General features: G+C 35.8%; 1 protein-coding gene and 1 pseudogene across 1 annotated transcript; one reads left to right on the forward strand and one right to left on the reverse strand.

Moving 5' to 3' along the window:
- LOC101700218 (hyaluronidase PH-20) lies at positions 1 to 26,449 on the reverse strand. The gene is made up of 6 exons (XM_004856420.4): positions 26,221 to 26,449; positions 8,865 to 8,998; positions 7,266 to 7,317; positions 5,076 to 6,236; positions 4,523 to 4,612; positions 1 to 880 (listed from the first exon to the last, which is right to left on the reverse strand). Exons 4-6 carry the CDS (start codon positions 6,030 to 6,032, stop codon positions 350 to 352), a joined length of 1,578 nt encoding a protein of 525 aa, XP_004856477.2. The 5' UTR covers positions 6,033 to 6,236; positions 7,266 to 7,317; positions 8,865 to 8,998; positions 26,221 to 26,449; the 3' UTR covers positions 1 to 349.
- Positions 8,456 to 10,402, forward strand: LOC101722933 (CMP-sialic acid transporter pseudogene; annotated as a pseudogene).
- Positions 26,450 to 27,705: the final 1,256 nt, after the last annotated feature.

Genomic DNA, 27,705 nt, shown 5'->3' on the forward strand with positions numbered 1-27,705 from the left:
AACTCCGGTCCTCACGCTTGCGAGGCAGGCAGCGAACCACTGAGCTAAAACCCTGGCCCAAGGGATATTGTATTTTAAAAAACAAAAGTTTGCACCTTAACATGTTAATTTTTAAACACAAACTACCAATACAGACATTCATTTGCAGTAACTTGGCTTTATTCAAATCTTTACTCTTCTCAAAAGAAAAGTAATCTTCCAAGTATTATAGACCTCATAATTAATCTTTGATAGAAAAATGTATATTTTGCTTTAAAAATTCAAAGAATCTTGATTATTAATAGAATTTTTTCTAACATGATATTCAACTTTGTATTTTTGAGTTGCCATGAGCCTATAGTAAATATTTTCAGTGCTGTAAAAATATGGAGACAATTAAGAGGCACCAACTGAAATGTTTTGGAAGAGCATGTGGAAACAGTGTAGCTGATGATGTGATGTACCAGAAACTGTATTCATCTTCAGTTGTTGTCTCTTCTGTGCTGGGAGGCTCCTCATCATCACTGGATGGAAAGTCCAAAGAGGTATCTATACAGACACTATCAACAGTACACACATTAATAGCACGGACATTTTGTATATCAAGTCTATCCTTACAATTCAAGTTGGCATAACAGCTACAATGAAAATTTTTGGAAAATTCCTGCAAGTCTTCAAGCGTGGGTTTTCCATGTATTATAAACTTCTCATTTTGCCCAAGTTTGATATCAAAACTTGTTGGGTTTAGGTGAAGATAGGTACTTGAATCCCAGTCTTTCCTTGTGCAAATTCCTTGGTCCTGGCAAAGCACTTGGCTGCACATTTTGGCTGCTAGAGTGACATTGATTATGTAAGGATCCAGTGTAGTCTTTAAGTAATTTTCTAGTTCCAGGCAAGATTGCTGTAAAATTATAATATGTTCATTTTGAACATTTATCAAGTCATAAATGTGTTACATAACTTACTGAAATAAGCAATTTTTTAAGGATGAACAAAACAGACATGCCAAAAGATATGAAATATTTCATCTTTTTTACATTAATAAGCAAAATTATTCTGTTTTTTTCTAACATTATTTCACATCTCATTTAATGCCACCGGATAATATATAAGTTGATACTTAACATGTCCTAGCCTGATCTTCCTCAATTATTTATAAATTAATCAAGGGAATAGAATGTTTCAGCTATTAGAATATGACTTCTAGGGTCTATTTGCCCTGATTGATTTCCTGGTTTCATTAATGATGAGCTCTGTGAATTTGAGGACCGCTCAAGCCTTCTAAATATGTTTCCTGAGTGACCTTAGTAAATCAATTAACTTGGTTATGGTTCCATGTCATCACTTGTACAATAAGGATAATTTTGGAACCTACCTCATAGACAGAAAAGAAGAAAAGATACAATGTATATAAAAATGTTTTTAATACAGAGCCTAGCATAACTTCTGTAAACACTCAATAAATTTTAAATAAACATAATAAGAATTACATATGTCAGACAAGCTTAAATAAGATTGAAAAGAATTCTAAGTTGATGGCTTAACATTCAAGGGTTTAACTGAGTATATAATAAATGTTAAATATAATCAAATTATATGTGAATAATGAAAGCTTATTTACAAATTTGGCTAAGTATGCTAAATGAATAATTGAAATGATTCACTCTGAGATTAGTATGTTCTGAAACATGGACACTGCCTTTAAAAACATTGAGGGCAGTTGTATTCTTTTGTGACCAACAAACAGTTCAACTGAGTTGTCGGGATGTGCTAGTCTCTCTGCAGGCCCAAGGAAGGTGTGGCAGGCAAGTCAAGGAATCTTAGCAGCTCTCCTTGTAATCTATTTCTTTTTACCTTCCCTGAGGTGATGCCATAATACTGGCCTCCCGAAGATGTCTATACCTTTGCCTACTGGTAGCTATGATTCTATTAGCTTGCATGGCAAAAGGAAGTTTGTAAATATGATTGAGGACATCTACATGAGAAGGGAAGATTATCATGAATGATCTGGGAGGCCTTATTCTAATTACATGCATCCTTCAAAGTCCAGAAACTTTTCCAGTTGGGTTAGAAAGATGAGATGAAGAGGAAGGAGAGATTCAAAGTGTAAAAGGAACTTTAGCCACAGCTGTTGATTTTGAAGACAGAAGAAAAGGGCCAGAAGCTAAAGAATGTAGGATCCTCCAGAAGATAGAAGTGGCCTTTGACCAACAACCAGTGAGATAATTGAGAGCTCATTGCTGCAAACACAAGGAACTAATCTGCCAAAAACTCAAATTAGCAAGTGAAGAACCTCTCTTAGGAAGAACTGCACGCTACTGACAACCTTAAATTTAGCTCAGTGACATGCATGTTGGACTCTTCACCTAGAGAATTATATAAATATATATAAATAACATATTTATATAAAAATATTTACATATATTGCTTAAGTCACTGGGTTTGTTGTTGCTTTTATGGAAGCAATAGAAAACTAAAATACAATCTGTCTTCTTAACCTTCAGTGCTTTTGCATTGAATTTGGAATAAAATTCAACTTCTCTTGACTTACATATACCAATCTTATACTGTATAATCCTTCCTACCTCTTGGACAGCCCTCTCTGCTTGAACATAGTAGTTATTTCACTAGTACAGCAGGTTCATTTTAAACCACAGTACTCTACCCTTGGCTGGGAATGTTCTTTCCTCCAATTTTTAACATGGTTCACTCCATCTTGTCATTAGGATGGTGCTTTAACTAGACAGTGCCCTCTCAGACACAATATTTTCTTATCAATTCACATCTACATTAATTCTTTGTATAGTAATTATCACATCAAATATTTCCCTTATTTGTATATTTTTCTGAGCACTCATAAGTTGTAAGACTTCATTGTCTTTGTCAGTATTCTTCAATATTGTATTCCCAGTACCAAGACGAGAATTTTACCAAGTTCAGGTGACATTATAGTTGCTTCCTCAAATCCCCAGTTACAGCATTAGCCAAAAAAGAAAGATTAAAATGATGAGAATGATTAAGAATCATTAGCCTACATAAGATATAGTATATGGAAGGATCTAAAAGTGTCTATCTCATTGATATAGCCTGCTTTGTAGCATTATATATTATGATCTAAATACTACTGCTATGGCCAATTTGATGTTATCAATATGACACTACTGAATGAAGAATTGAGAATTAAGTACATCATCAATATACAGTATGGTAATATGATGTCAGATATCAACCATTACATAGTGTTTCTATTTATAAAGATAACAATAGATATAACCTCAAAACACATATAACAAAGTGAAATAAAGTAATTGATATATTTTAAGTATGTATTACCTTCGTTTTTAACATCATGTATTTTGTTGTATGTTTTGATATTTAAACTTTTTTTTTTTTGGTACCAGCGATTGAACTCGGGTCCTTGCACTTGCGAGGCAGGTGGTGGAACCACTGAGCTAAATCCCCAGCCCAATAATTAAACTTTTAATAATAGCTATGTTTGACAACTGGCTCATAAAATTCTTGAATATTTAACAATCAAGTCTCACAAGTTGGTTTCAGCAGAACTGGCTCTATCACGTTACCAGATTTAATAAAAAGAGTGGAAGGAAATGGCTCACTTAATACTTGTTCCACTAACTGCAGAAAAACCTGCAAAGCCGGTTTTTCAAGTTCTCAATGAATCAGAACTTGAAAAGTGATCCATGGTTCACTTTGGAAAAACAACCAATAAAAATTGGGAATACACTTATGAGAATTGTAAATTTAAGATAATTTTTAAATACAAACAATCTTACCAAAAATCATATAATTTTCTCTGAACTTATTATTTCTGTTAATTCTTTCTTTACTGGCTATCGAGCCAGAGACAATATGATTATACAAAATTGGCAGAAGAGAATGTGAGTACCTAGAAAGAATTTCACAAATGTGACTGTTTTAAGCACTTTCAAATTAAGAATCTTGCTATTTTTTCTAAAGGACAAAAGACACATATAACCTTTTTTCAAAATGTCTTTCCCAGTAGTAGAGAATAAAGATTATTCTTTACAAGTCCTAAGATAGCTCCCCTCGGCCGTGACATTTTCCATAAGATATTTGTCACTAATATTTCCACAACCACCACAGAAAATAAAGTTGAGCTCCAATCAAGCAGTGTCTTTATATAACTTTACTCCTCCATTGATTCAAGAGGATTGAAGAAGTGAAGGAAGGACAAGACTTGATATGGAGAGTTAAATAAGAATGAAAATAAAGAGAGATTGATCCTTTGACTTCAAAAATCATTTCAGAAAATGAAGATTGCAGATAGTCTTTGCTACTGATAAGTCATGTAGCTCAGACAATTTCAGTTAATCTCACTGAATTTCAGACTTCTTAGTGGAAAATAAGTACAATCTTTTCTGCCTTACAACCCAAACAAACAAATGCAAGGTATTTTGATTCAGCCATTATTCATTCAACACCTAGTACTATGTACCAAGCATAGTACTTATTTCCTTATTTAACAACAAAAAAATCCTCAAAAACTACCAGTTGAACTTACCATACTTCGTGCTAAACTAAGACTTCCCCATACTATCATTCCAGAGACACCTAGAGAAGCAGTTTCGCCAATTGTATTCACAAGATCATCCTGGCAAATATGATAGAAAGTTAGCACACAGGAATAAAATGAAAGTCTTATACATAGGACAATAATACCAAAGCTAATAAGCATTTGATCCAGCAATAAAAGTTTAAATATTTCTCCACTATTTCTATCTTTTAAATAGCCCCTTTCCTTACTATAAAAATATTGAAACTATTATTGTTTTTATTACTGCTTCAGAAAAAAGACAAGGCAATGAAAGAAAAAAAGAAATGGACCTAGTGCATTATATATATTACCTAATTCTTTGTAGTTGCTAAAAGATTACATGGCAACATTAGAGATTAAAAATATTCTTATTTTGACTTCATATGACACAGAACTACTTGTGTGCATTTTCCTAAATGATATTAATAGCTAAATTTCACTCCCTTCAAAATGATATTAAATTGCATTAAGCATTATTTATGGACATTATTTCATAGTTGTCTTACTTTGATTTACTTACCACAGCAAGGAATGTGGTAGTGTCATCAGTGAAAACCAGGCGGATATATACAAAAATTGGAAGTGGATTTTTAGCATTAGGAGCTTTCGAAATCCTAATGGACTCGTGTAAACGACTACGGACATAGAGTGCAGCATTTGGAGATGACTTTAAGTGGGAGTTCAAATAAATAGATGGAAAAAGGGCAGTGCTTTCATTCCACAACCAGTGGAGATCATCATTTCTTTTCTTTTCTATATCAGGGCAATGCCCATTGTAATTGGGTTTACTATAATGAGTGTTGTAGCAATCAGGAAAAAGGTAATAACCCCATAAGGAATTTGGCCGAAGTGATTTTCCCAATTTTAAAGTTTCTAGCATGAAATCTCTTCCTGTCCTTTCAAACTCTGTTTTGGCTAAGGCACTGGCGTATGTAAGATTAAATTGTGGATTTTGTTTCATAACCAACTCAATAGACTTATTTTTGTAAATATCCTTAGGTTTCCAGTTTCTTGCCCAGGTGGGCCTCCACTCTTCCCAGTCGATGACAGCCAAGCCCACCTTGTCTGTGGGCATGTAAAATAAGATGTCTTGCTTAGCTTTGTCCAAATGAGTTTGTAAATTCATAGCCTGGGGGAGTCCTCCATATTTAATTGCACCTGTGTGATGATATATGTAAGGATAATAGCCAAGCCTATCAACATAAAACAGTGTAATACTTTGCCCTGTGATATTTTGTCGGGGGGTTCCTACTATCGAGAAGAGGCTCATATTTAGTGGTTGATTAGATACCCTCGCACACAATTCAGTTGGGGCATTCCAGACCCAGAGCAAAGGCACATTTGGAAATAACGGAGGTGCCCTTCTATCTACAGTCAGGCAACATGGAATTAGAAGGAAAATTAACACTGTCTGCAGTGCTCCATTGCACTCAATGAAACTTCCAAAGAAGACATGTTTGAAAATTAGTACTTCCATTAGAAAGAGTTTTGGCTATGAAAAACACCTTTTCTTCTTATACACTGGTTTTTCAAATATTTGTTGCACAATATGAATGCAAAAGAAGTGCAGTACAATGAGACCACTTTGGTGAATAAAAAGGTATAACAACTCTGTTACACTGAAATATTATTCTTCTTGTTTCAAATTTCAGGAATGTTTTGGAAGTTGCACCATCTGAAGCTGAAAAGAAAAGAATATACTGTTATGCTACATTACTGTACTCAAGGTTGAAAGCATTACCAAGTTCTGAACTTTACGTTCAGTGAGTTTAACTCAATTTTAGAAGGTAGAATAGCTACTATTGTTTAAATCAATAAAGGTGTTTTCTCTTGTGTATAATACAGATAATATCATAGTTAATATTATCTCAACTTTCTAAATTATTACTGAACTTGCAGTGAGGTGAATGTGACTGTTTTTCCTTTTGCCTTCCCAGATGTGCAGAGATACCAAACAATGCCTAGAAAAAGTTTAATGAGTGAAAATAAATTTCAGGTTGAACTTCTCATTATTGTTTGTTGGTTATTGAAAGACCATTTTATAGTGATCTGCCAAATCTTAAAAAGAATTGTAAGATTTTGTTTTCATAATTGTTTATTCCTCTCTCTCTCTCTCACACACACACACACACACACACACACACACACACATTATAGAAGACAGTAAGAGAAAAGTCACTTTTGCCAGAGTTAAAAATAAGTCAAAAGTTTGCTTGAAACTATTGAATCAACCAAAAACTACTACCAAATGACAGCTTCAAGTCCCCTTTGGAACATTATTCAATCAAGCTCTTACAATAATGTACTCTTATATTTAAAGTTAATAAGAATATTTTACTACTTTATATCTTCTACTAAAAGAATTAGTTCTAGCATCATTTAATAAAAGCCAGAAATGAATTTTGGCTTTTTAGGAGTATTTGGTAACTGAGATTTTGTTGTCATTCTAATTGACACAAAGTGAAGTGTTACAGAAAATTTTGTGGAACAGTAAAATGGTTTGGATCAAAGACAAGAAATTGAAGTATCTATTATTCAACACTTAGTTTGTAAAAATTAACCACTGGAAGACATATTTAAATTTTTAAGAAGTAAATGTTGTAGTTTTAAATGGAGACTAAAGTCTTTTTTTTAATTAGATTGTAGTAATATACAGCTGTGTGAAGGTACAAGAGAATCATATCACTCTTCTCAGGAATGTTGTCCTTACCATAGCAAATTATCCATTCATTCCATTGCTGAAGAATACTCTACAGAGAACACTGAAATGAAAATAAAATGAATTTTAAGAACCCTTTTTTAGTCTCATGTTTTAAAGATAATGGATTTTTTCTTTCATGTTTAGAACAAGGTAAAGAAGCTAAAGATTCCATAGTTTAAATTCTTATAAACATCCTTATTTAGGACCTGAGTCATCTTCATCTAAAGCAATATTAAGAGGAAAGTAATTTCTTTCAGATATTAACTACCAACACCACTGAGAATATGTCAGGGAGTTGGAGAAGAAAATGTAATAAAGGATTAGCTTTCCCTAGATCTCAGGGAAATATTCTAAGCTTAATGAAATTAACATTCAAATTTAAGGCCTGGGGATTTAGCTCAGTGGTTCCACCACCTCCTTTGCAAGCGCAAGGTCCTGAGTTTGATCCCCAGTACAAACAAAAAAAAAAAAGAAGAAGAAGAAAACATTCAAATTTAAATTATACATAATCATATAAGAAAAACATGGCTTTTTAAGGCAAAATATGCCTATTTATAAGATCCCTCCCCCCAGATGGACACTACTATTTTTGAAAATTAAACTTGAGACATTTTTAGGTAAAAGGATCCACCTCGAGACCATACTTTTAAGTGAAATAAATAAGACACACATGCTTAAGTATCACATTGTTTCTCTTATGTGAGAAACCAAAAGCATTAATAAGGACCCAAATGAATAACATATACTGGGAAGTAGGAAAAAAAATATTCAAATGGAAGGGTAACAAGGAAGCCAGGAAAGGGAAGGGAAGAAAGGTAAAAGGAAGGAGATGGAAGGGAAAAAATGCAAACAAAGCTTTTGTAAATAAGGAGGGGAAGAAAGGTTGAAGGTAGGGAAGGGAAATGGGGAAAAAAAGGAATGAAGATATATTATGTACAAGTACAAATTCCCTCTGATGAATGTGATCATTATGTATATCCAAAGTGTACCAATACAAGTAATTTTTTTAAAAAAGAAAATTGACTCCCCGCCACCCTGCACTGGGGGCTGAACCCAAGGCTTTCCCACTGAGCAACTGCCCCCTCCATCTTTACTTTAAATTCTAAGACAGGGTCTTACTAGATTGCCAAGTTGCCAAATTGCCCAGGCTAGGCTCAAACTTGTGCCTTTTCTGCCTCAGCCTGTTAAGTGTTGAGATCATGAGTATAAGCCACCATGCCTGGCAGTATCTCTTTAAATCTCTTGGAAAAGCTTCAGGGAGCAGAAATGGGACAAACCTAGATGTTTGCATTCACAATGTCATTAAAAATGCTCCAAAATCTGAAAGTATTTTGTATCCACTTGAAACCATGCCATGAAATTTTGTTTCATGCACGAAATTATTTTAAAATATTATATGAAATCAGCCCCAGGCTATTTGTACCAAGCACTTATGAATCATAAATGAATTTCATCTTTGTTGGTGACCATCCCCAAGATACCTATTGACACATGTACAAATATTCCAAAACTTAACAAAAAGTCTGAAATCTGAGAGATTTCTGGCCCCATGCCTTTCAGATAAGGGATACTCAACCTGTGTTCCTCAGATCTACACTCAATTTATACCTGTTAAAGTTGCCTCCCAATATCCTTGTCCATGGTGTGGATAATTGTTCCTTAAAGCGCTCCAGCTGAGTCCTAATGTTCCTGGACCCTGAAGTCTGCTCTCCAAGTCGAGCCACCTCACTTGTCTTCAGTACCTGCAAGGCGAGATCGAGAAACAGTCCAGTTTTAATGCCTTCTTAAAGCTCTGACAAGTCAATTGCATTTCTTTCAATTGTTGTTTCTTTCAAAATAAATTTAAAAGCTTCAGAGCTGAGTTCACTTAAAATCCTATTTAGATTAACCTCTTATACTTGTTGTAATAGAATTTTATCACTGGGACACATGATTGTTAAATCCTTTGTACCAGGAATCCCTTGTCTGAGGAACCCAGAAATTATTTTGTAATAAAAATTATATGGTTATATGTAGACACTTCCATATGTAGTGGTCACCACTATGATTACAAATCTATGAAATTAGATAATATAAAAGTTAACTTCAATAAGAAAATATAAAAGGTAATGTCAATACTCAGTGATAAGAAATGCTTAAATACCATATTTATAACATGGGATTTAGGCAGATACCAGAACCAGTTATAAGGATAGAGAAACAACATGTAAGAATATTTTTCTAAACCACTGTCATAAAAAATAAAAATTCACACTATAAATTGAGTTATACAAGAACATGTAAACTCATGCTTAAAGAATTAAAGAATATTCAGATCTATATAAAGGTATATTCATGTCTCCTGAGCACTCATAATGTATTTTTGGTCTTCTAACCTTTTTGCGTCCAATTATGAAGCAGTTTCTCAAATAAGAAGTGGGTACAAAATAAAATTTAATCTTCAAAAATAGCTTGCCAAGTTCCATGTAGGGCTGTGCGAACGCCATGGCTACTCCAAGAGGTGACCTACCAATTGAAGATTCCCTGTACTGCTTTATGTACTATTTTAATGTTAAACTAGACACAGCAAATTACAATGAATTTCAGTTTTTATGCTGTGTGCTGGAGTCACACTTGTACAGCAGAAACCAGCTCAAGCTACAAAAGCTGTGGTGGAACAGAATCCACTATTGGGTTTTGATACTATAGCTATTGCTGTTTTGTGCTCAGGATTTGCAGCAGTATATTTTGAAAGAGTCTTAAAAAGTTTAGAGACTGCCTTTTGGGTGAGAAACATTCAAATGTGTCTGTCGGGAATCACTGTAACATTGGTTGGTGCCTGCTTGTCAGATGGAGCTGAAATTAAAGAAAAAGGATTTTTCTATGGTTACACACACTATGTCTGGTTTGTCATCTTTCTTGCAAGTGTGGGAGGCCTGTATACTTCCATTGTGGTCAAGTACACAGACAACATCATGAAAGGTTTTTCTGCAGCAGCAGCCATTGTCCTTTCTACCATTGCTTCAGTGGTACTGTCTGGATTACAGATAACACTCACCTTTGCTCTTGTGTGTGTTTCCATATATCTCTATGGATTATCCAGACAAGACACTACATCCATGCAACAAGGAAAAAGAGCTTCAAAAGAGAGAATCATTGGTGTGTGATCTGAGCCTCAAAAGATTCCTACAATGACTAAACAGCTTGGATTAAACTAGAGCCTTAAATCAGTCCTGGAAGGTAGCTTAAATAACAACAACAAGTTAACGGTATGGCCTAAGAACCTAGAAGAAAGCGAATTGCTAATACAGAGATGACTGTAGACCTGTTGAGGAACAAGCTGTATTGTTTGAGAATGAAGGAATTTATTACAGTGTATATATAATGTATATAAGAAGTATGACAATGATATGGTATTAAAATGTCATATGAAGCTATGAAATCAAGTGATAAGGTATGGAACACTATTTAAAGGTTAAAGTGCCAAAGCCATTTCTGTACTAACTGTTCTGTCATTCAGGTATCAGGGGAAGAGACCCCTCCTTGTCCTCTAGTTCATTCACATACAACATTTTGTCTCAGTAGCAGTAAAGACCTGCTCTTACAATAAGACATAAACAAGACAGGCTAGTTCAGAAACAAACTGAATGTGTGACTTCTCAAATGGAATCTATTTTGTAACTCAGGCAATGATTTCTGGCGGTGACTGAGTACTCCTTTAGTGTTGTATTTGTGCCAGTCATTGTCCCATTCATATTTCTTTGCTGTTAGATATACTTGTCTTCAAAAAAATTTCTAAAATGTCACTTTTATACTTTTTAAAATAAAGTATAGTTGTTGGGTTCTCTAAAAAAAAAATAGTTTGCCAGAACAGATTTAAAACTCATCTCCTTGCCTTCATCTGGGAAAAGAGGACCATAAACCTCCCTACTCTTATTCATCAAGATGCCTGCACAAAGTGTTCTTGTTTTATCTTTATTTTTTTTTTTGGAAGAGGAGCAGTGATAGGATTTTTTTTTCAAATAAATTTTATTGTGTATATTTAAGGTGTACAACATGATGTTATGAGAAGTTGGGGACTTTTGAGGTAAGAAGAAGCAAGTTGGGATAGAAAAACAAACAAACAACAAGGAGTCCCATTTCTTGTTTTAATTCTTTACTCTTCTTTTCATAACTAATGCTATATTTCCATAATAAGTACTTTCTCTCTAGAGAATCATAATGAACAGGTAAAGAAGTCAGTCAAGCCACTACTCCAGAATCTGTCCTTTTGATAGTCCTCATCTACACGTCTATTCCTTTAATGGAAGTAAGGACTGAATTCAGATACAATATGCTAGTTTAAATCATTGAATATTTTTAATATAACATAATGGGAAAATTTTCAGAAATATGAGCAAATATAAATAAAAGCAAGATTATAACTTGTGAAAGCAGAGCACAACTTTACTACTACGTGGGGGAGGGGCGAAGGAAAAAGTCTCAAGGCATTGGAAGTCATTCACAAGGGCCCCTGCTTGGTCTCCATTACGGGCCAGTCCCAGAACAAGCATATGATGAAAGTATTGTTATAATATTGAGTAAATATCTCCTAAATTAGGAAGGCTCAAGATCCTGAAGCTAAAGAATGTATATAAATTATCTCCATAAATACTGTAGGAATCATTCTTTAAAATGAAAAATAACAAAACTCCTAGAACAGCAGGTCCTAGGTTTATTGTCCTTGTGATACAGATCCCACTTAGTACAAACTACTTAGTTTATCATTTCAAAAGAAGGGTTAACATCTTCCTCCAGTTACAAATTACAAGATATACAAACTCAGAATTTTGAACAAATCTTGACACATTGGCACAAAAGCAAAAGTAGAAAATGTGCAAATTTCTTCTCTTAAAAATTTTTGTGTGTTTTCAGGGGAACAAAGGAGCATTTTGGGAAGACTGTCTAGAAAATTTCTTCTTAAATTATGATATTTTATAAATAATTTGACCAGATATAGATATAAATTCAATAAGAAAAGTTAATATAATTGGAAATGGCATTCCATTAACTTTCTTTTCCTCTTTTTCCTTTATTCTTTGCTTCCTTCTACCTTTCACTTGACTTTCTGTGTGTCACCTAAAATATGTTTTGATCAGGTGGAGATGCTCAAAGCTAAAGAAATTGCTCATCTTTAATCTGTGTTTATTTAGTGTTCTAATCCCAGCAAATTCAAGTGCCTGCAGCAGAGATTAGCAAGGATGGTAAGTTAACATAATCATGCTACCACCAGGCATAATTAAATACCAGAAAAAAACTACTCACAAAACTAAGGAGCTAGCCTTAAAAAATGTGACATCTTACAGAACCTCTAATCCTTTTTCACAAAAATATATGTGGTGTTCCCTGCTAGGCTATGTAGTAGAAAGAAAAATAGACAACTTACTTAAGAAGTTAAAATTAAAAAGCTTTTCTCTAGAGGTGTGTAGGTCAGAAGTTACTCTAATCTATTAGCTGTGCAGTAATTAACCTAAGGAGCGAGAAAAGGCAGGCTTTTGCCCAGTCAATCAGAGAAAGACTCACTTTTTTCTTTTTTGGTACTGGGGATCAAACTCTGGACCTTGTGCTTGTGAGGCAGGCAGTGGAACTACTGAGCTAAATACCAGTCCCAAAACTCACTCTTGTGCAGTGCTTCTTTGTGATGGGGTAGGGAAAACTTCATGCACGTGCTTGGTGAGTGTACTTGTGTGTATTTTGATATTCTAATCCTAGCAAATTCAATTGCCTGTGGCAGAGAAGAATAGCAAGAATAGTAAATAAACATAAGGGTGCTGTACATTTTTATTAGCATTTGAAAAACAAATGTCTATTGCAACTCTTTTGATTACTAAGCATTTTCTTAAGTTAATGCCAGATTTCTGTAGCATAACACAGATGAAGATTGCAATTTAAGTCACTGTTTTCAAGAAAGTACAACACATACTATAAAAATAAAAGTAATTTCTCCTTAGAAAATTAATGAGTTCATATTTTCAAAATGATAAGTCATAATTTATATGTTATATGGAAATATTAGTTTTCTCAATCCTACTCCTTTTCCTTAAGCTGAAAAGGAAGAGAGAAAAGGAAAAAAAGAACTGTCAAATAAATAACAAAATTCCTCAAAAGCAGCTTTCAAATTTTACTTAATTGCTGTGATGGAAAATAGGACATAATTCACATATGTTCAATTTATGCTTTAGGTTTAAGCTGTTGTGTGCTGGTATAATTAGAAAATTACCTAAGGAGCTAGAAAGTCATAGTCTTATTAAACATAATAATTTACAATTGAAGTTTTAAGCAAATTATTTTGATATGTTATAAAAATATTTATACATTGGTTTTAAAACTGCATGATGGATCAACCCTAAAAAAGACACCGAATCACCCCACTGCAGACAGGCAGCCACCTGGTTCCACACTAAAAAGACGCAGAGGACACCAGACCACCAGACCAAGGTACTGAGTCCAGAGAAAGGGGCTTCCCAGTCACCATTCCTCCCGCTGCTCCCAGCCCAGAGGAAAGGGCTTTTGGGCCACCTTCTGTCCCACTGCTCCTGGCCCAGAGGAAGGGGCTTCTGGGCCAGCATCCCTCCTACCACTCCCGGCCCAGAGGTAGAGGCTTCAGAGCCACCATCCCACTGCTCCTGGTCCAGAGGAAGGGGCTTCCCAGCCACCATCCCTCCTGCTGCTCCCAGCCCACAGGATAGGGCTTTTGGGTCACCATCCCTACCACTGCTCTCGGCCCGTCCCACCACTCCCAGCTCAGAGGAGGTAATCCATGCAGGCCCTAACAGCCCCCTGCCTCAGTCAAAATGAGAAAACACGTAAATAAGTCTCAAAACCAGACTTCCAGATCACCTACAGCAACCCCAAAGGGAAATGAGATGGAACACTCTGATACTCAACCACCTAGGCCCACTGAAATGGCAACAAAAGGGGATCTGGAAAAAATGAAATCAGAAATAATTTCTCAAATAACAGGAGAAATTGTGCCCCTAGTGCAAAACATGATTAATAAATCTAGAGAGGAGCTCAGGAACATGATGGAATCCCAACATCATAGGAAGCAAATGGAATCCATAAAACAGATGCAAATAGATTTAGATGACATGAAAAAGTCCACTGAAAGTCTACACAGCAGAATGAGCTAATGTGAGGACAGAATTTCAGATATAGAAGATAAGATTGCAATCAGTGACCAGGAAAAGAAAAATTGCTTCAAAATTATAAGGGAATGTGAGAAATCAATCCAGCAGCTGCTAGATGATGCAAAGAAGAATAACATAAGACTGATTGGAGTCAATGAAGAAACAGGAGAGTGCAGATGACATAAAAAATCTCTTCACAGAAATAATGGCAGAAAACTTCCCAAGCAGGGGAAAAGAGCTTGACATACAGATAAATGAGGCATATAGGATTCCAAATAGCCTTGATCAAAAAAAATCTACACATAGGCATATAATTGTTAAGATTCCAGAAACACAACAGAACAAAGTTCTCCAAGCAGTCAGAGAAAAGAAACAAATCACATACAAAGGAAAGACCATCAGAATCACAGCAGACTTCTCAACACAAATCATCAAGGCAAGAAGAGCTTGGAGTGACATATTCCAAGCCCTAAAAGAAAACAGCCTCCAACCCAGATTGATGTACCCTGCAAAACTATCTTTCAAAAGTGATGAAGAAATAAGATACTTTCATGACAAAGAGCACCTTAGGAACTTCGTGAATACCAACCCAGCACTCCAAAGAATTTTACACAATATCCTAGGAACAGACATTGAGGATCACAACCCCAGGAAGCAAAGCAGAATGAACCCATCTGGCATGACAAGAAATTAAATGTAAAGGGGGAGAACCCAACAAAAAGAAAAAGCCATGGCAAGGACAAGTCAATACATTTCAGTTATAACCATCAATGTTAATGGTCTCAATTCACCAATCAAAAGAAATAGATTGGCAGAATGGGTCAAGAAGCAAAATCCAACAATATGCTGCATACAAGAAACACAGTTAATTCAAAAGGAAACTCAGACTGAAAGTTAAAGGGTGGAAAACAATACTGCATGCAACAGGAACCCGAAAAAAAGTAGGAGTAGCTATCCTCTTTGCAGATCAAGTAGATTTCAAACCAACACTGATTAAGAGAGATGAAAAAGGACACTACATCCTTGGAAAGGGAAGACTCCAAGAGGAAGAGATGACAATCATAAATATCTATGCACCAAACATTAGTGCACCCAAATATATAAAACAAATACTAATGGACATGAAAAGTCATATATGCACTAATACAATTGTAGTGGGGGACCTCAACACCCCACTGTCACAAATAGATAGATCAACTAGACTAAAAATAAGTAATGAAATACTAGAACTCAATCGAACTCTTGAACAAATGAACTTAACAGATGTTTACAGAGTCTTCCACCCCACAAAATCACAATACACATTCTTCTCAGCTGCACATGGGTCATTCTCAAAAATAGACCACATACTCACACATAGAACATGTTTAAGTAAGTGCAAAGGAATTGAAATTATCCCCTGTATATTATAAGACCATAGTGCGATGAAATTGGAGATCCATAGCAAAAGAAACTCAAAAAATTTCATTAACACATGGAAATTGAACAACACACTTCTGAATAACCAACGAGTCACAGAGGAAATTAAACAAGAAATCAGACAGTTCCTTCAATTAAATGACAAAGACAATACAACATATCGGAATCTATGGGACACAATGAAAGCGGTCTTAAGAGAGAAATTCATAGCAGTGAATACACATATTAGGAAAACAGAATGAGCCCAATTAAACAACCTCATGCTGAACCTCAAGCTTCTAGAAAGAGAAGAGCAGGACAACTCCAAAGCACATACAAGGGAGGAAATTATAAAGATCAGAGGAGAAATCAATGCAATGGAGACTAAGAGAATGATACAAAAAATTAATGAAGCCAAGAGTTGGTTCTTCTAAAGAATCAACAAAATTGACAAACCTTTAGCCAACCTTGTCAGAAAAAGGAAAGAAAAAGCCCAAATCCATGCAATTAGGAATGAAAAGGGTGAAATGACAACAGACCCAGCAGAAATCCAGAGGATCATCAATACCTACTTCCAGAACCTATACACCAATAAGATGGACAACACAGAAGAAATGGACAGATTCCTAGATACATATGAATTACCAAAGTTGAACGAAGAAGACCTAAAAATTCTGAACAACCCAATATCAACCAATGAAATTGAAAATGTAATTAAAAACTTATCAACTAAGAAAAGCCCAGGCCCTGATGGCTTTACTGCTGAATTCTACAAGACATTTAGAGAGGAACTGCTGCCACTACTGTTTAAACTCTTCAATGAAATTGAAAGGGAAGCAATACTCCCGAATTCATTCCTGGAAGCAAGCATCACCTTGATCCCCAAAGCAGAGAAAGATGCAACTGAAAAAGAGAACTAGAGGCCAATCTCACTAATGAATATAGGTGCAAAAACCCTTACTAAGATAATGGCAAACAGAATGCAGAAGATGAGCAAGAAGATCACACACCCTGATCAAGTGGGATTCATCCCAGGGATGCAGGGATGGTTCAGTATATGAAGATCAATCAATGTAATGCACTATATCAATAGAGCCAAGGACAAAAATCATATGACTATCTCCATAGATGCAGAAAAAGCATTTGACAAAATCCAACATGTATTTATGATAAAAACCCTACAAAAAATTGGAATAGATGGTCTCTACCTCAAACTGATAGAAGCCATCTATGAAAAACCAACAGCCAATATCATACTAAACGGTCAAAAACTGAAATCCTTCACACTAAAATCAGGAACAAGACAAGGATGTCCACTATCGCCACTCTTGTTCAATATAGTTCTGGAAACATTAGCCACAGCAATTAGACAAGAGAAAGAAATAAAAGGAATAAAGATAGGAAATGAAGAAGTCAAACTGTCATTATTTGCAGATGACATGATACTCTATATAGAAGACCCCAAGAACTCCACCAAAAGTCTTCTAGACTTAATGACCAAATTCAGTCAAGTAGCTGGTTACAAGGTCAACACACAAAAATTAAAAGCTTTCCTCTACACCAATGACAGACTCACTGAGAGAGAAATAGGGCAAATAATTCCTTTCACAATAGCACCCAAAAAAATGAAATACCTAGGTATCATCCTAATGAAAGAAATCAAAGACCTCTTCTCTGAAAACTATGGCACTCTGAAAAGACAGATTGAAGATGATATCAGAAAATGGACAGACATCCCCTGCTCCTGGGTAGGAAGGATTAATATAGTGAAAATGGCCATACTTCCAAAACTGGTATATAGATTTAATGCAATTCCAATTGAGATCCCAGCAGCATACTTCATAGACCTCGAGAAAACAATCCAAAAATTCATTTGGAACAAGAAGAGACCCAGAATAGTAAAAGCAATTCTAGGTAACAGAGACATGGCAGGAGGTATCACAATCCCCAACCTGCAACTATAGTACAAAGTTACTGTGATAAAAACAGCATGGTACTGGCAAAGAAACAGACCTGAGGACCAGTGGAACAGATTAGAAGATGCAGAAACAACGCCAGACACACTCAGCCATCTCATCTTCGACAAAGGAGCCAAACACCCTCACTGAAGGAAAGATAGCCTCTTTAATAAATGGTGCTGGAAAAATTGGGCTTCAACATGCCAAAGATTAAAACTAGACCTGTATCTCTCACCATACACTAAATTAAAATCAAAATGAATTAAAGATCTAAATATTAAAATAGAAACTCTGATCCAGTTGGAACAGAGGTTAAGTAGAACCCTTGAAGGCATCAGTGTAGGAAAAGATTTTATGAACAAAACTTCAGTTGCCCGTGAACTAGCACAAACAATCAACAAGTGGGATCTCTTCTTATGAAAAGGCTTCTGCACAGCAAGAGAAAGCACCAGCAGTGTGAAGAGACAACCCACATTGTGGGAAAAAATCTTCACCTGCTCTTCCTCAGACAAAGGTCTACTATCTCGAATCTATAAAGAACTTAAAAAGATCAGACCTCCCAAATTTAAAGTCCCAATCTGAAAATAGGCATCTGAAATGAGCAGACATTTCTCAGACGAAGAATTAGAAATACCAAATAAATACATGAAAAAATGTTCAACATCACTGGTCATTCGAGAGATGCAAATGAAAACAATGCTGAGATTCCACTTCACTCCAGAAAGAATGGCTGCTATCATGAAATCAACCAATAACAAATGCTGGTGGGGCTGTGGGGAAAGAGGAACCCTGCTCCATTGCTGGTGGGAGTGTAGACTGGTGCAAGCACTGTGGAAATCAGTATGGAGATACCTCACAGAACTAGGACTGGAAGTCCCATTTGACCCCGCTATTCCACTGCTGGGGATCTTCCCCAAAGAATTAAAAGAATCATACCACAGTGATATATGTGCACCCATGTTCATAGCAGCACAGTTTGTAATAGCTAAAACTTGTAAACAGCCCAAATGCCCATCAATTGGAGACTGGATAAAGATAATGTGGTTTTTTTAATACAATGGAGTACTACTCAGCCATATAAAATAAGAAATTACAGACATTTATAGCTAAGTGGATGCACATTGAGGCGATACTCTTAAGTGAAATAAATAGGACACACATGAATAAATACCAAATAGTTTCTCTGGTGTGAGAAACTGAAAGTGTAAATAAGGACTAAATGTATAATAGGTAATGTGAACTAGGAAGAAAAGGGGCAAAGGGGAAGGAAGTGGGAGGGCTGGGGGAAAGGATAGAAGGGAATGGGATTAATATGAGAAAATGGAAAAATAGGAACAGAATCTTTGTAAATAGGAAGGAATGGAGGGGATGAAAGGAGGTCTGGGCAAGGGTGAAAAATAAGAAGTGAGAGAGACTATGTAAAGGTGCAAATTTCCAATGATGAATGTCATTATATTGTATACCTAAAATGTACCAATGATTAGAATGAATAATTGATAATGTAAAATAGGAAGAAAAGGTCCAAAGTGGTAGGGGTAGTGGGAGGGGCAGGGGAAAGGAAAGAAGGGAAAGGAAAAATGATGAGAAATGGAAAAAATGGAAATAAAGTCTTTGTAAATAGGGAAGGGTGGAGGGGGTGAAGGGAGGGATAGGAATGGGGAAAAAATAAGAGCCAAGATGCATTATGTAAAGGTACAATTCCCAATGAGAAATGTAATTGTGTTGTATACCTACAATGTACCAATAAAAGAATTTAATAAATAAATAAATAAATAAAAAAGAATGAACATTTTGTGAATGCAAAACAATGGTTGAATTCTCAAGGATCCAAATGTCTTCCCACCATATCCATCTCTTTCTCTAATTCTAAGGAGTGTGTGGAGACTAAGTCTATCCCAGTGTTTTAATCAGGATCTAAAGAAACATAAAACCTCAAATCTATCACTATCTATATGAAAGTCCATTTTCTTACAAGTGGAAAATTTTCATAGCTAAAGGTTCTGATGGATAAACGAGTGTCTCTGCCACTGGGATCCTGCCTTGAACCTCATGGGTAAATCTCCTTTCCCTAAATTTATTTTACTTTGTATTCTGAGCCCAGAGATATAACTCTGAATAACTGCTCTTACTGCCCAGGTTTTCCAATTAGATCTGTCTATGGAAGTATTTATCTCTGATTACCACCAAGAGTACTTTAAGTATATCAACTCTCTCACAAAAGTTCTACTTATCTTCTTAACCACCACTCACACTTCAGGTTCAAGTTTAAAATATATACATCTGCCTTACTGGTCTGTAGGCTCATTCTTGTGTTCCCAACAATAAGGAATGTGCCTGACAGATAGTAGGAGCCCCATAGTTTCTTAACTGAATGGGTAAACAAGACTATCCATCAATTAACATGTGACCAGATAATTTTTCTTTCTTCTCCAGTTTCACTGGATTGCTTTTGATCTCCTACCAAAGGACAAGTTCATCTATTAGATGAAATCCAGTTTGCCCTTCATTGCCCTTTATTATTAGCAATTGAACCTAGGGCCTTTGCACCAAGCTACATTCTCAGCCTGTTGGCTCTTTTTTACTTTGAGACAGGATCTCATTAAGTTGCTAAATTGCCCAGGCTAGGCTCAAACTTCCAATTCTGCAGCCTCAACCTCCCAAAATGCTACTATCCCAGGTTCCAGTTTATCATTCCTTAAGTTATTTGTACTGTTACTATAAAACATCATAGACTGATTAACCTAGAAACAACAAAAATTTATCTCAACTTCTAGAAGCTGGGAATTCCAAGATCAGTGTGAAGGCTGATTTGAGGTTTGATTGAGGTCCTCTTCCTCAAAGACTGCAATAGTAACCTTATGTGATGAAAGGGGCAAACAAGTTCCCTCCAGCTCTAGCATCTTTTACCTAAGGGCACTAATCTCATTCATAACTTTATGCTCTGACCTCATGACTTAATCACTTCTCCCAAAGACACCACCCTCTTAATGTTATCACAGTGCAGATTAAGTTTCAACACAGGAATTTTGGGGTGACATGAGCATACAGATCATTGTTTTAAAAATGAACGAGATTTAGAGTTGAAAGTTAACTATTATCATCCTTAGCAAGCAATAGCTACTTTTGATTTTACATTATTATGTCAACATGAAGATTTATCTTAGTAGTTGCAATTTGAAGGGACTTAAAAAACCGTTAAATCATTTATTCTAATATAATGTTATTATCTCAAAACTGTCCCGACTGCTGCCATTCTCTCTAGCTAATGGTACAACATTATACAAGATTGGAATGTTTGTGCCATGAAGCAGCACTAGAGACATTTACTGATGTCAATCTTTACAATGACTTTTTTCTTCTAGTTTGATATTTACTTTAAATTATTTTACTTTTTCTTTCTTTTTCAACTAAGTCTTCCATCTGCCCAGGGTCATGGAAAGAAACAACATAAATGTCTAAAGAAATATGAAGGAGACCAGGTCCAGAAAAGTAAGAGAGCTGAGACTTTATTTCTATCTTAGCTCTATTATGCAACAGCTAGAAGATCCAGATTATTCAATCATTAAATACCATTTAACTCTTTCAAATTGTATTAGTAACAGAAAGATCTACCTAACTCCTGGTAATGCTGTGATAATGTGTGAAAAAATAATTAGAAAATATTTTATTATAAAAATGGATATAAAGAACAATGCAATTTCCTATACTAATATTATTAAATATTGCATATTATGGCTCATTTGCATTTACTCAAGACTGTAGAAACTGTAGAAAAGACAGTTGTAACAAGTATGAAATGATCTTGTGCTGAAGGGAAAGAAGAGCAAAGTCATCCCTTGGGGGTGGGAGGTAGTCATCTGGACCACATTGAGACCACCTCTGAGCAAAACCTAACTTTTTTGCCAGAGAATACCCAACATATTGGAGCATTCCCAAAATATTACTTCAGCTGTCCTATGCATTTTTGACAAAATGAAGGGTAATTGTAAATGTGATAATCTAAGAAAGTGATGGTAAGCCTACATCTCACAAACTTTTTCAAATTTAAGGTCACAACTTTCTAGTGACCTACCAGCTACAAATCAATTTAATTGGTGTAACAAAATTTTTTTAAATGAGCAAAATAGACTATAACAGTGTATGCTAGAATTAGTATAGCAAACACAAGAGTACCACGGCATGTAATAAGAGTATTATTTTATTATCTTTTTCTATCAGCTTTTGAGTATTAGGAAAACAAACAAAATACTGTATCTGTTTTGCCCTCTCTTTTCACGTCCTACCCAGTAATGAAGAAGACTTTTATAACTCAAAAGGTGTGGGGATATCTCTCCACGTGCAAGCAACCAATTAATTCTCAGTGGCATCAGCGGGGTGTTCTCAAATCCCGTCTAATTCTGACAGCATCGGATCTCATAGGTTGGGAGACAGCAGCAAGTTCCACAGGTTGCAGACTTAGTCCTCATGACTGTCTTTCTATTTCAGATTGTAGATACAGGTCACAGGTTGATTTACCTGTGCTTTGGACTAACTGTATATAAATTGAGATTTCCACAACTTCCTCCTTGAATTTAATTAATTTACCTAAGCAGGCCATAGAACTCAAAGAAACACATCTACCAGTTCATCACAATGGGCATTACAAAAGGTTAAGATAAAAAGATGGCTGGGGTGAGGTATGGAAACCTCTCTTCAGATGTCACCTTCCAGGAACTTCCAAATTCAGCCACCTAGAAACTCTCTGGACTTTATCCTTCCAGGTTTTTATGGAAATTTCATTACATAGCCGTAATTGAAGCATGGCCAACTATGTCAACATGTGATTAAACAAATAGGGTATGATCAAATGCCGATAAGAATGGTAAAAACACTCACCTGACAAGATCTGTCCACTTCAGCATTTATCCTGATCTCTCTGCTCAACCTTTCTTTAAATAATGGGACAGGACATATCGATAGAAAGGAGGGTTGTATGATCTACAATCTGATCAAGGTGATATAACTAGGTCAAGAAAAGCCTATCCCCCAGGGAAGAGAAATTCTAGTCTCCATGGCTTATCTTGGGAAGGAATTATAGCCAGGAATTGTGAATGAAAATCAAATTTTATATATCATAGTATGATAGTTATATATTTGTATGCATATGTACTAACAATGTAAAACATATATTTTTACTGTAGAATGGAACAAAACACTTTGATACACTTAAAACTTTGGAGTCTGACACACCTGAGTTTTGAATCCCAAAAGTAGCTACTTCCTAATTAACTAGCCTTAGACAAATTACTCTATCTCTTTAATCTCTTCAACACCTAGAAAAGAATCTTTTCTGTGTGGGGATTCCTTCAGTAACATCTGTAAATGTCCAAACTAGTGGACTAGGTGATTTACTTTTCTACATTAGGACCAACAGGTATAGAATCTGGCTAAATCTTCTTTTAGGAACAATTTGACATTGTCCAAACTATTCAACTTCATAGTAATTTAAGGTCTTTTTGCTTGTTCTAACCATAAAACGTAGGTAATAAAAGCAACTACTACACAGGTCTATTGTGAAAATGTAATAATAAAACATTTAGCCCAATACCTGTAAAGGAGTTCAGAGAGTACACCCTAAAATATACCATCGTGGTATATTAGTTATTTTGAACTAAAGATAATGGAGAAACACCAGATACAGGAAGGGCTCTCTGACCTCCTCCCAAAACATAATATTCTTCATGTAGAGGGTACCTTCCCTGTACTATGAAGAGAACATTCTTCAACTGAAGGCTAAGAGCTGATGCTGAAAACAGTCAGTGCAAAAAACCTATTAAAATAGCCCTTATCTTCCATTAGTTTCTTCCATATTATCTCTTATTGCTTTCCCACAAATTAATTCTTCTAGAAGCTTAATTCTTTCCCCTTTGTCATGTTGTTTTTCTGTAATTTATTACTTTGTTTAAAAAAGAAGTGTATAAAAACTTGATCCTAATTGACTCTTTGGGTATCCACTTTTGTTAAAAAAAAAAAAAAAAAAGAAGGAGCCTTGAGTACATGTGAAAATACTACATAAAGTTTGTTTGCTTTCCTCCTGTCAACTAACTAATTCATAAGCCCAAGCTACAGAATTTCAAAGAGTGAAGAAAGATTAATTTTCTTTTTCATTTCTGGCAGTAAGAATAGGATAACAGGTTTGGGGTCACTCTGCTTACTCCAAAAGGTACAACTGAGATCTTAGGAACACATGACACATACAGCAAAAGATAAGAACTCTTAACCTCATCAGCCTCCCACATTTCTGTCTGTAGGGACCAGTGCAGTGAATCTAAGCTTTTAGTGGAGCTAAACACTGGCTGGAGGGAAAACTGCCCCTATTCTCACTACTCCAGATATGCCTTTGGAGCCTGCCACACTGAGGATGCTATCTGGAAACTTGTAGACTTAGTATCTCCCAATAGTTTTATTGCCAGTGGACACATAAATGTAACTCTATCACTGACTTTTTACCCTCCTACTAAAATTGCTATTTGTTCACTAATCAGCCCATACAAGGAGACTGATAATGTGAGGGGCAGGGGGGATTGAAGCGGCTGCTAAATATGCAGTTGAAAATAGATCCCCTTTCTATTCTTTCTCCAGTCAATTTATAAACTTGCTTTTATTCTTGACTGATATTATTGACAATCAGGCAATCAGGAAAAAGTAAATATGTAAGTGTGCCAAGCACTTACCTGATCCTTTATACATTGTACCAAACATAATTCCTGTAGTCTGCTTTCTTTTGATCTTTTGGCTTGCATTATCTCCCATCATATGAGACATACATTTAATTAGGGGAGAGTTAAGGGACTAAAAGAAAATTGGTTCTTCCCTAACATTCACAAAATTTCTGAGAAAATTATTTACCAAGGCACTACTTGTAAATTTTACCAGGTTTCTGTGGGTAATCTACATACTTGAGGGATGAGGTGGATTACTACTTGAGAGAAAGATCATGGGCTGCTGATTTTCTCGGAGAAGCTTGCTGCGGATGATTTTCCTGATGCAACCTTGTCTGTTTATATCAGAGGAAGACCTCGGGCCACACTGTCCCTGGGAATGGCTGCTGTTTCATCAGGGGAGATCAGATATTCACTGTCAGCATCACTTCCTGGCTCTAGTACAGATCCCTCAGCTTGAGGGCACAAATTCTTCATCCCACCGGCATAGGTTTTCTGGCTTCCACTATTGGCCTTTGGGCCTTTTGGCTGAAGATCTTCAATATAGACAAGAATGAGACATTGCTGTGGGCTCTAGGCCACTGGGTGAACTCCTGGGGGACATTGGCTGGCACTCTAAGCCTGTAGCTGAACTTGTGTGGGACATTGTTGTGGAATCCAGGCCCATGGCTGGATTCTTTGGACCTCTAGTGTGGTGCTAATCTCTTGCACTCCTTTGTATTTACCTTTTTAGGTAAATATCATAAAATAATCCTATAAATTATGTGTCCTGTATTAAATGTATTCCCTTGCCAAAACCCTGACTACAACAAGGGAATACCATATGGGGCACTCTGCCCTTAAGATCCATATAGACTCCATAGCTTTACCTTCAGACTTAGGGATACTCTAATTCTTTGGTTGTTATCTGTATGTTTAGTGGGTGGAATAAATGCTATTTAGATGTATTAACACCATGACAGAGACAAAGAAATTAATAACTGAGATTATGGCTCATTTTGGCATTCTCTTATGGATTGAATCAAACTAAGAAAGTCATTTTTCAACAGAAATAAACCACTTGCTCAGAAAAACTGCTGAGCAATTTTTTAAAAATTTCATACCTTATACCATCCTTTAATCATCAGGACAGGTAGAATATAAAAATCTAAACATAAAAAAGATTTTAGGAGAAAAATTTGCCAAGAAACTGAACTTAAATATCTAAATATTTTACCTTTGGCCATTATAAAATATAAACTCCTCCAACTAGGAGACATAAATTAAAACCTTTTGAAAGAGTCTTTGTGATCCTCTACCAGCTAGCATCTCTAAACCTTCCTGGAAAGGTGGACATTATAGTGGCTTATGTAAAAATTTGATGCTCTGTTTCCACTTTTTCCTTCTTTTCTCATATATTTTTCTTTCCCTTCTTTCCTTTTCCCCACCCCCTACTTCCCCTTCCTCTTTGAACCTTTGGGGAGGGGTGGAAGGGTGGAAGGGATGAAAAGGGAATGGAAAAAAAAAAAGAACTAAGACATATCATACACAGGTACAAATTCTCAATGATGAATGTGATCATAATGTATGCCTAAAATGTACCAATAAAGTTAATTTAAAAAACATTTGATGCTATGATTTGCTATGCATAAGGATTAGTTTGGGGGACATCATCAAGTACAAGAGGTATGTCCTTCACTGACTGACAAACCTTGCCATCTCCTTCAACTAAGCAATCAAATATACATTAAGAATTTTAGAACAAAGTGTATACTGTTACCTTGTTGGGAAAGACTTTATGATGTACTGCTAACCATACACAACACCATCAAAATTTAAAACAAAATTCTTCTAGATTCATGTGAGCCATGTCAAGCTACATACTCACAGGGGAACCCTACAAGCATCCTCATTGTAAGGATCTCAGAGCAAATCCCAAGCTTCTAGAAGCAGATGACATCACAAAGCAGGCAGCTTTTGCCAAGATCACAGATCACTAAACTTTGCTTCCATCTTTCAAAAAGACCTTGTCCTTTCCCCCTATTTATTGAAAAACTGAGTAGAAATTACTTCTATCAATATCCTACTCTGCCTCTGTTCCTCCACAGTAGAGCTCTCTTTCAAACTTGTCTCATTTCCATCACAGTTACAGTTTTCTTAACAAGTCAGGAACAAATTTGGCATTCCTTTACACCAGTTTTTCAAACCTTGGTGTGTTAACCAACCAATATTGCTAGGTATGTCAATATCAGCTTGTATAAAAAAGCCTGAACCCTTTTCCATTCCTGCCAATGTTAGTAGATGATAGACCCACTGTGGAAGATGGGTGAATGAGATGGTGCAGTATACATGACCAGAAATACAATATCCCTCTATCTTTCCTTCTGTTGAGATCCCTGGGTAAGGAAAAACCTGTATGAAAGTTCAAGGACTGTTTCTTCCTTCCTTTGTACTGAATACAGGCATGATACTGGATCCTTCCTTGTTAATTAACCATGACAATATTGCAATTAAATCCTGTGATTTGATTCCTCACATAGTACCTAAAACCCTTCAAAGAGATCATAAATGTTTCTAGCACTGTCTTTTATGGTACAAGCTTTTATGGTACAAATGGTACTTTTATGGTACAAATCTCCACATACTTTGGCTGGTTCACAGATCCCTCAGTATTGACATGGGTACCTCAACTGCTTCTCTGATTAGGATATCTAATTAAAATGTGTTTACATTGGTAGATGAAATGTTGAGAGTAACTTGGTCAGATAATAAAAGCAACCCTTCCAGTTGTTCAGATATCCCCCTATATCAAATATTTCACAACATGAGCTATTTTTCCAGACAAGGACACATGGAAAATGGAGGTGTGCAAATGCCAACATCACCAATGACACAGTTTGTTTGTCTTGCTGAACCTAAGGAAATGGAGGTTTCTCTCTTACTTCGAACAATACTGGTTTTTATATCTCATGAGCCTACAAGATTTATGAAGAATGGCTACCTAAATGGTCAAGGCAGTGGGGACTCAGATACCTAGATCCTTTGGTCACCACCAGACTGTTCATCTTAGATACTTACTAAATTATCTTCTCAGGCTCTTTCATTGATAAAGTCATGCCACGTTGAACGTATCAGATAAGACTACATAGAAAACATACTTAAGTATTGCTTTGCCAATTCTTTTCAGTGCTGAGGACCTTATTCCCAAGTTTTGGAAATTTTGACTTGGAAAAAGTAATTTCGAGAGTTCAAGACCAAGCTGAAA

This window comes from Heterocephalus glaber, unplaced genomic scaffold (assembly GCF_053883595.1).
Source record: "Heterocephalus glaber isolate CG9 unplaced genomic scaffold, H.glaber_assembly_v1.0 deba00000546, whole genome shotgun sequence".
NCBI classification, from domain to species: Eukaryota; Metazoa; Chordata; class Mammalia; order Rodentia; family Bathyergidae; genus Heterocephalus; species Heterocephalus glaber.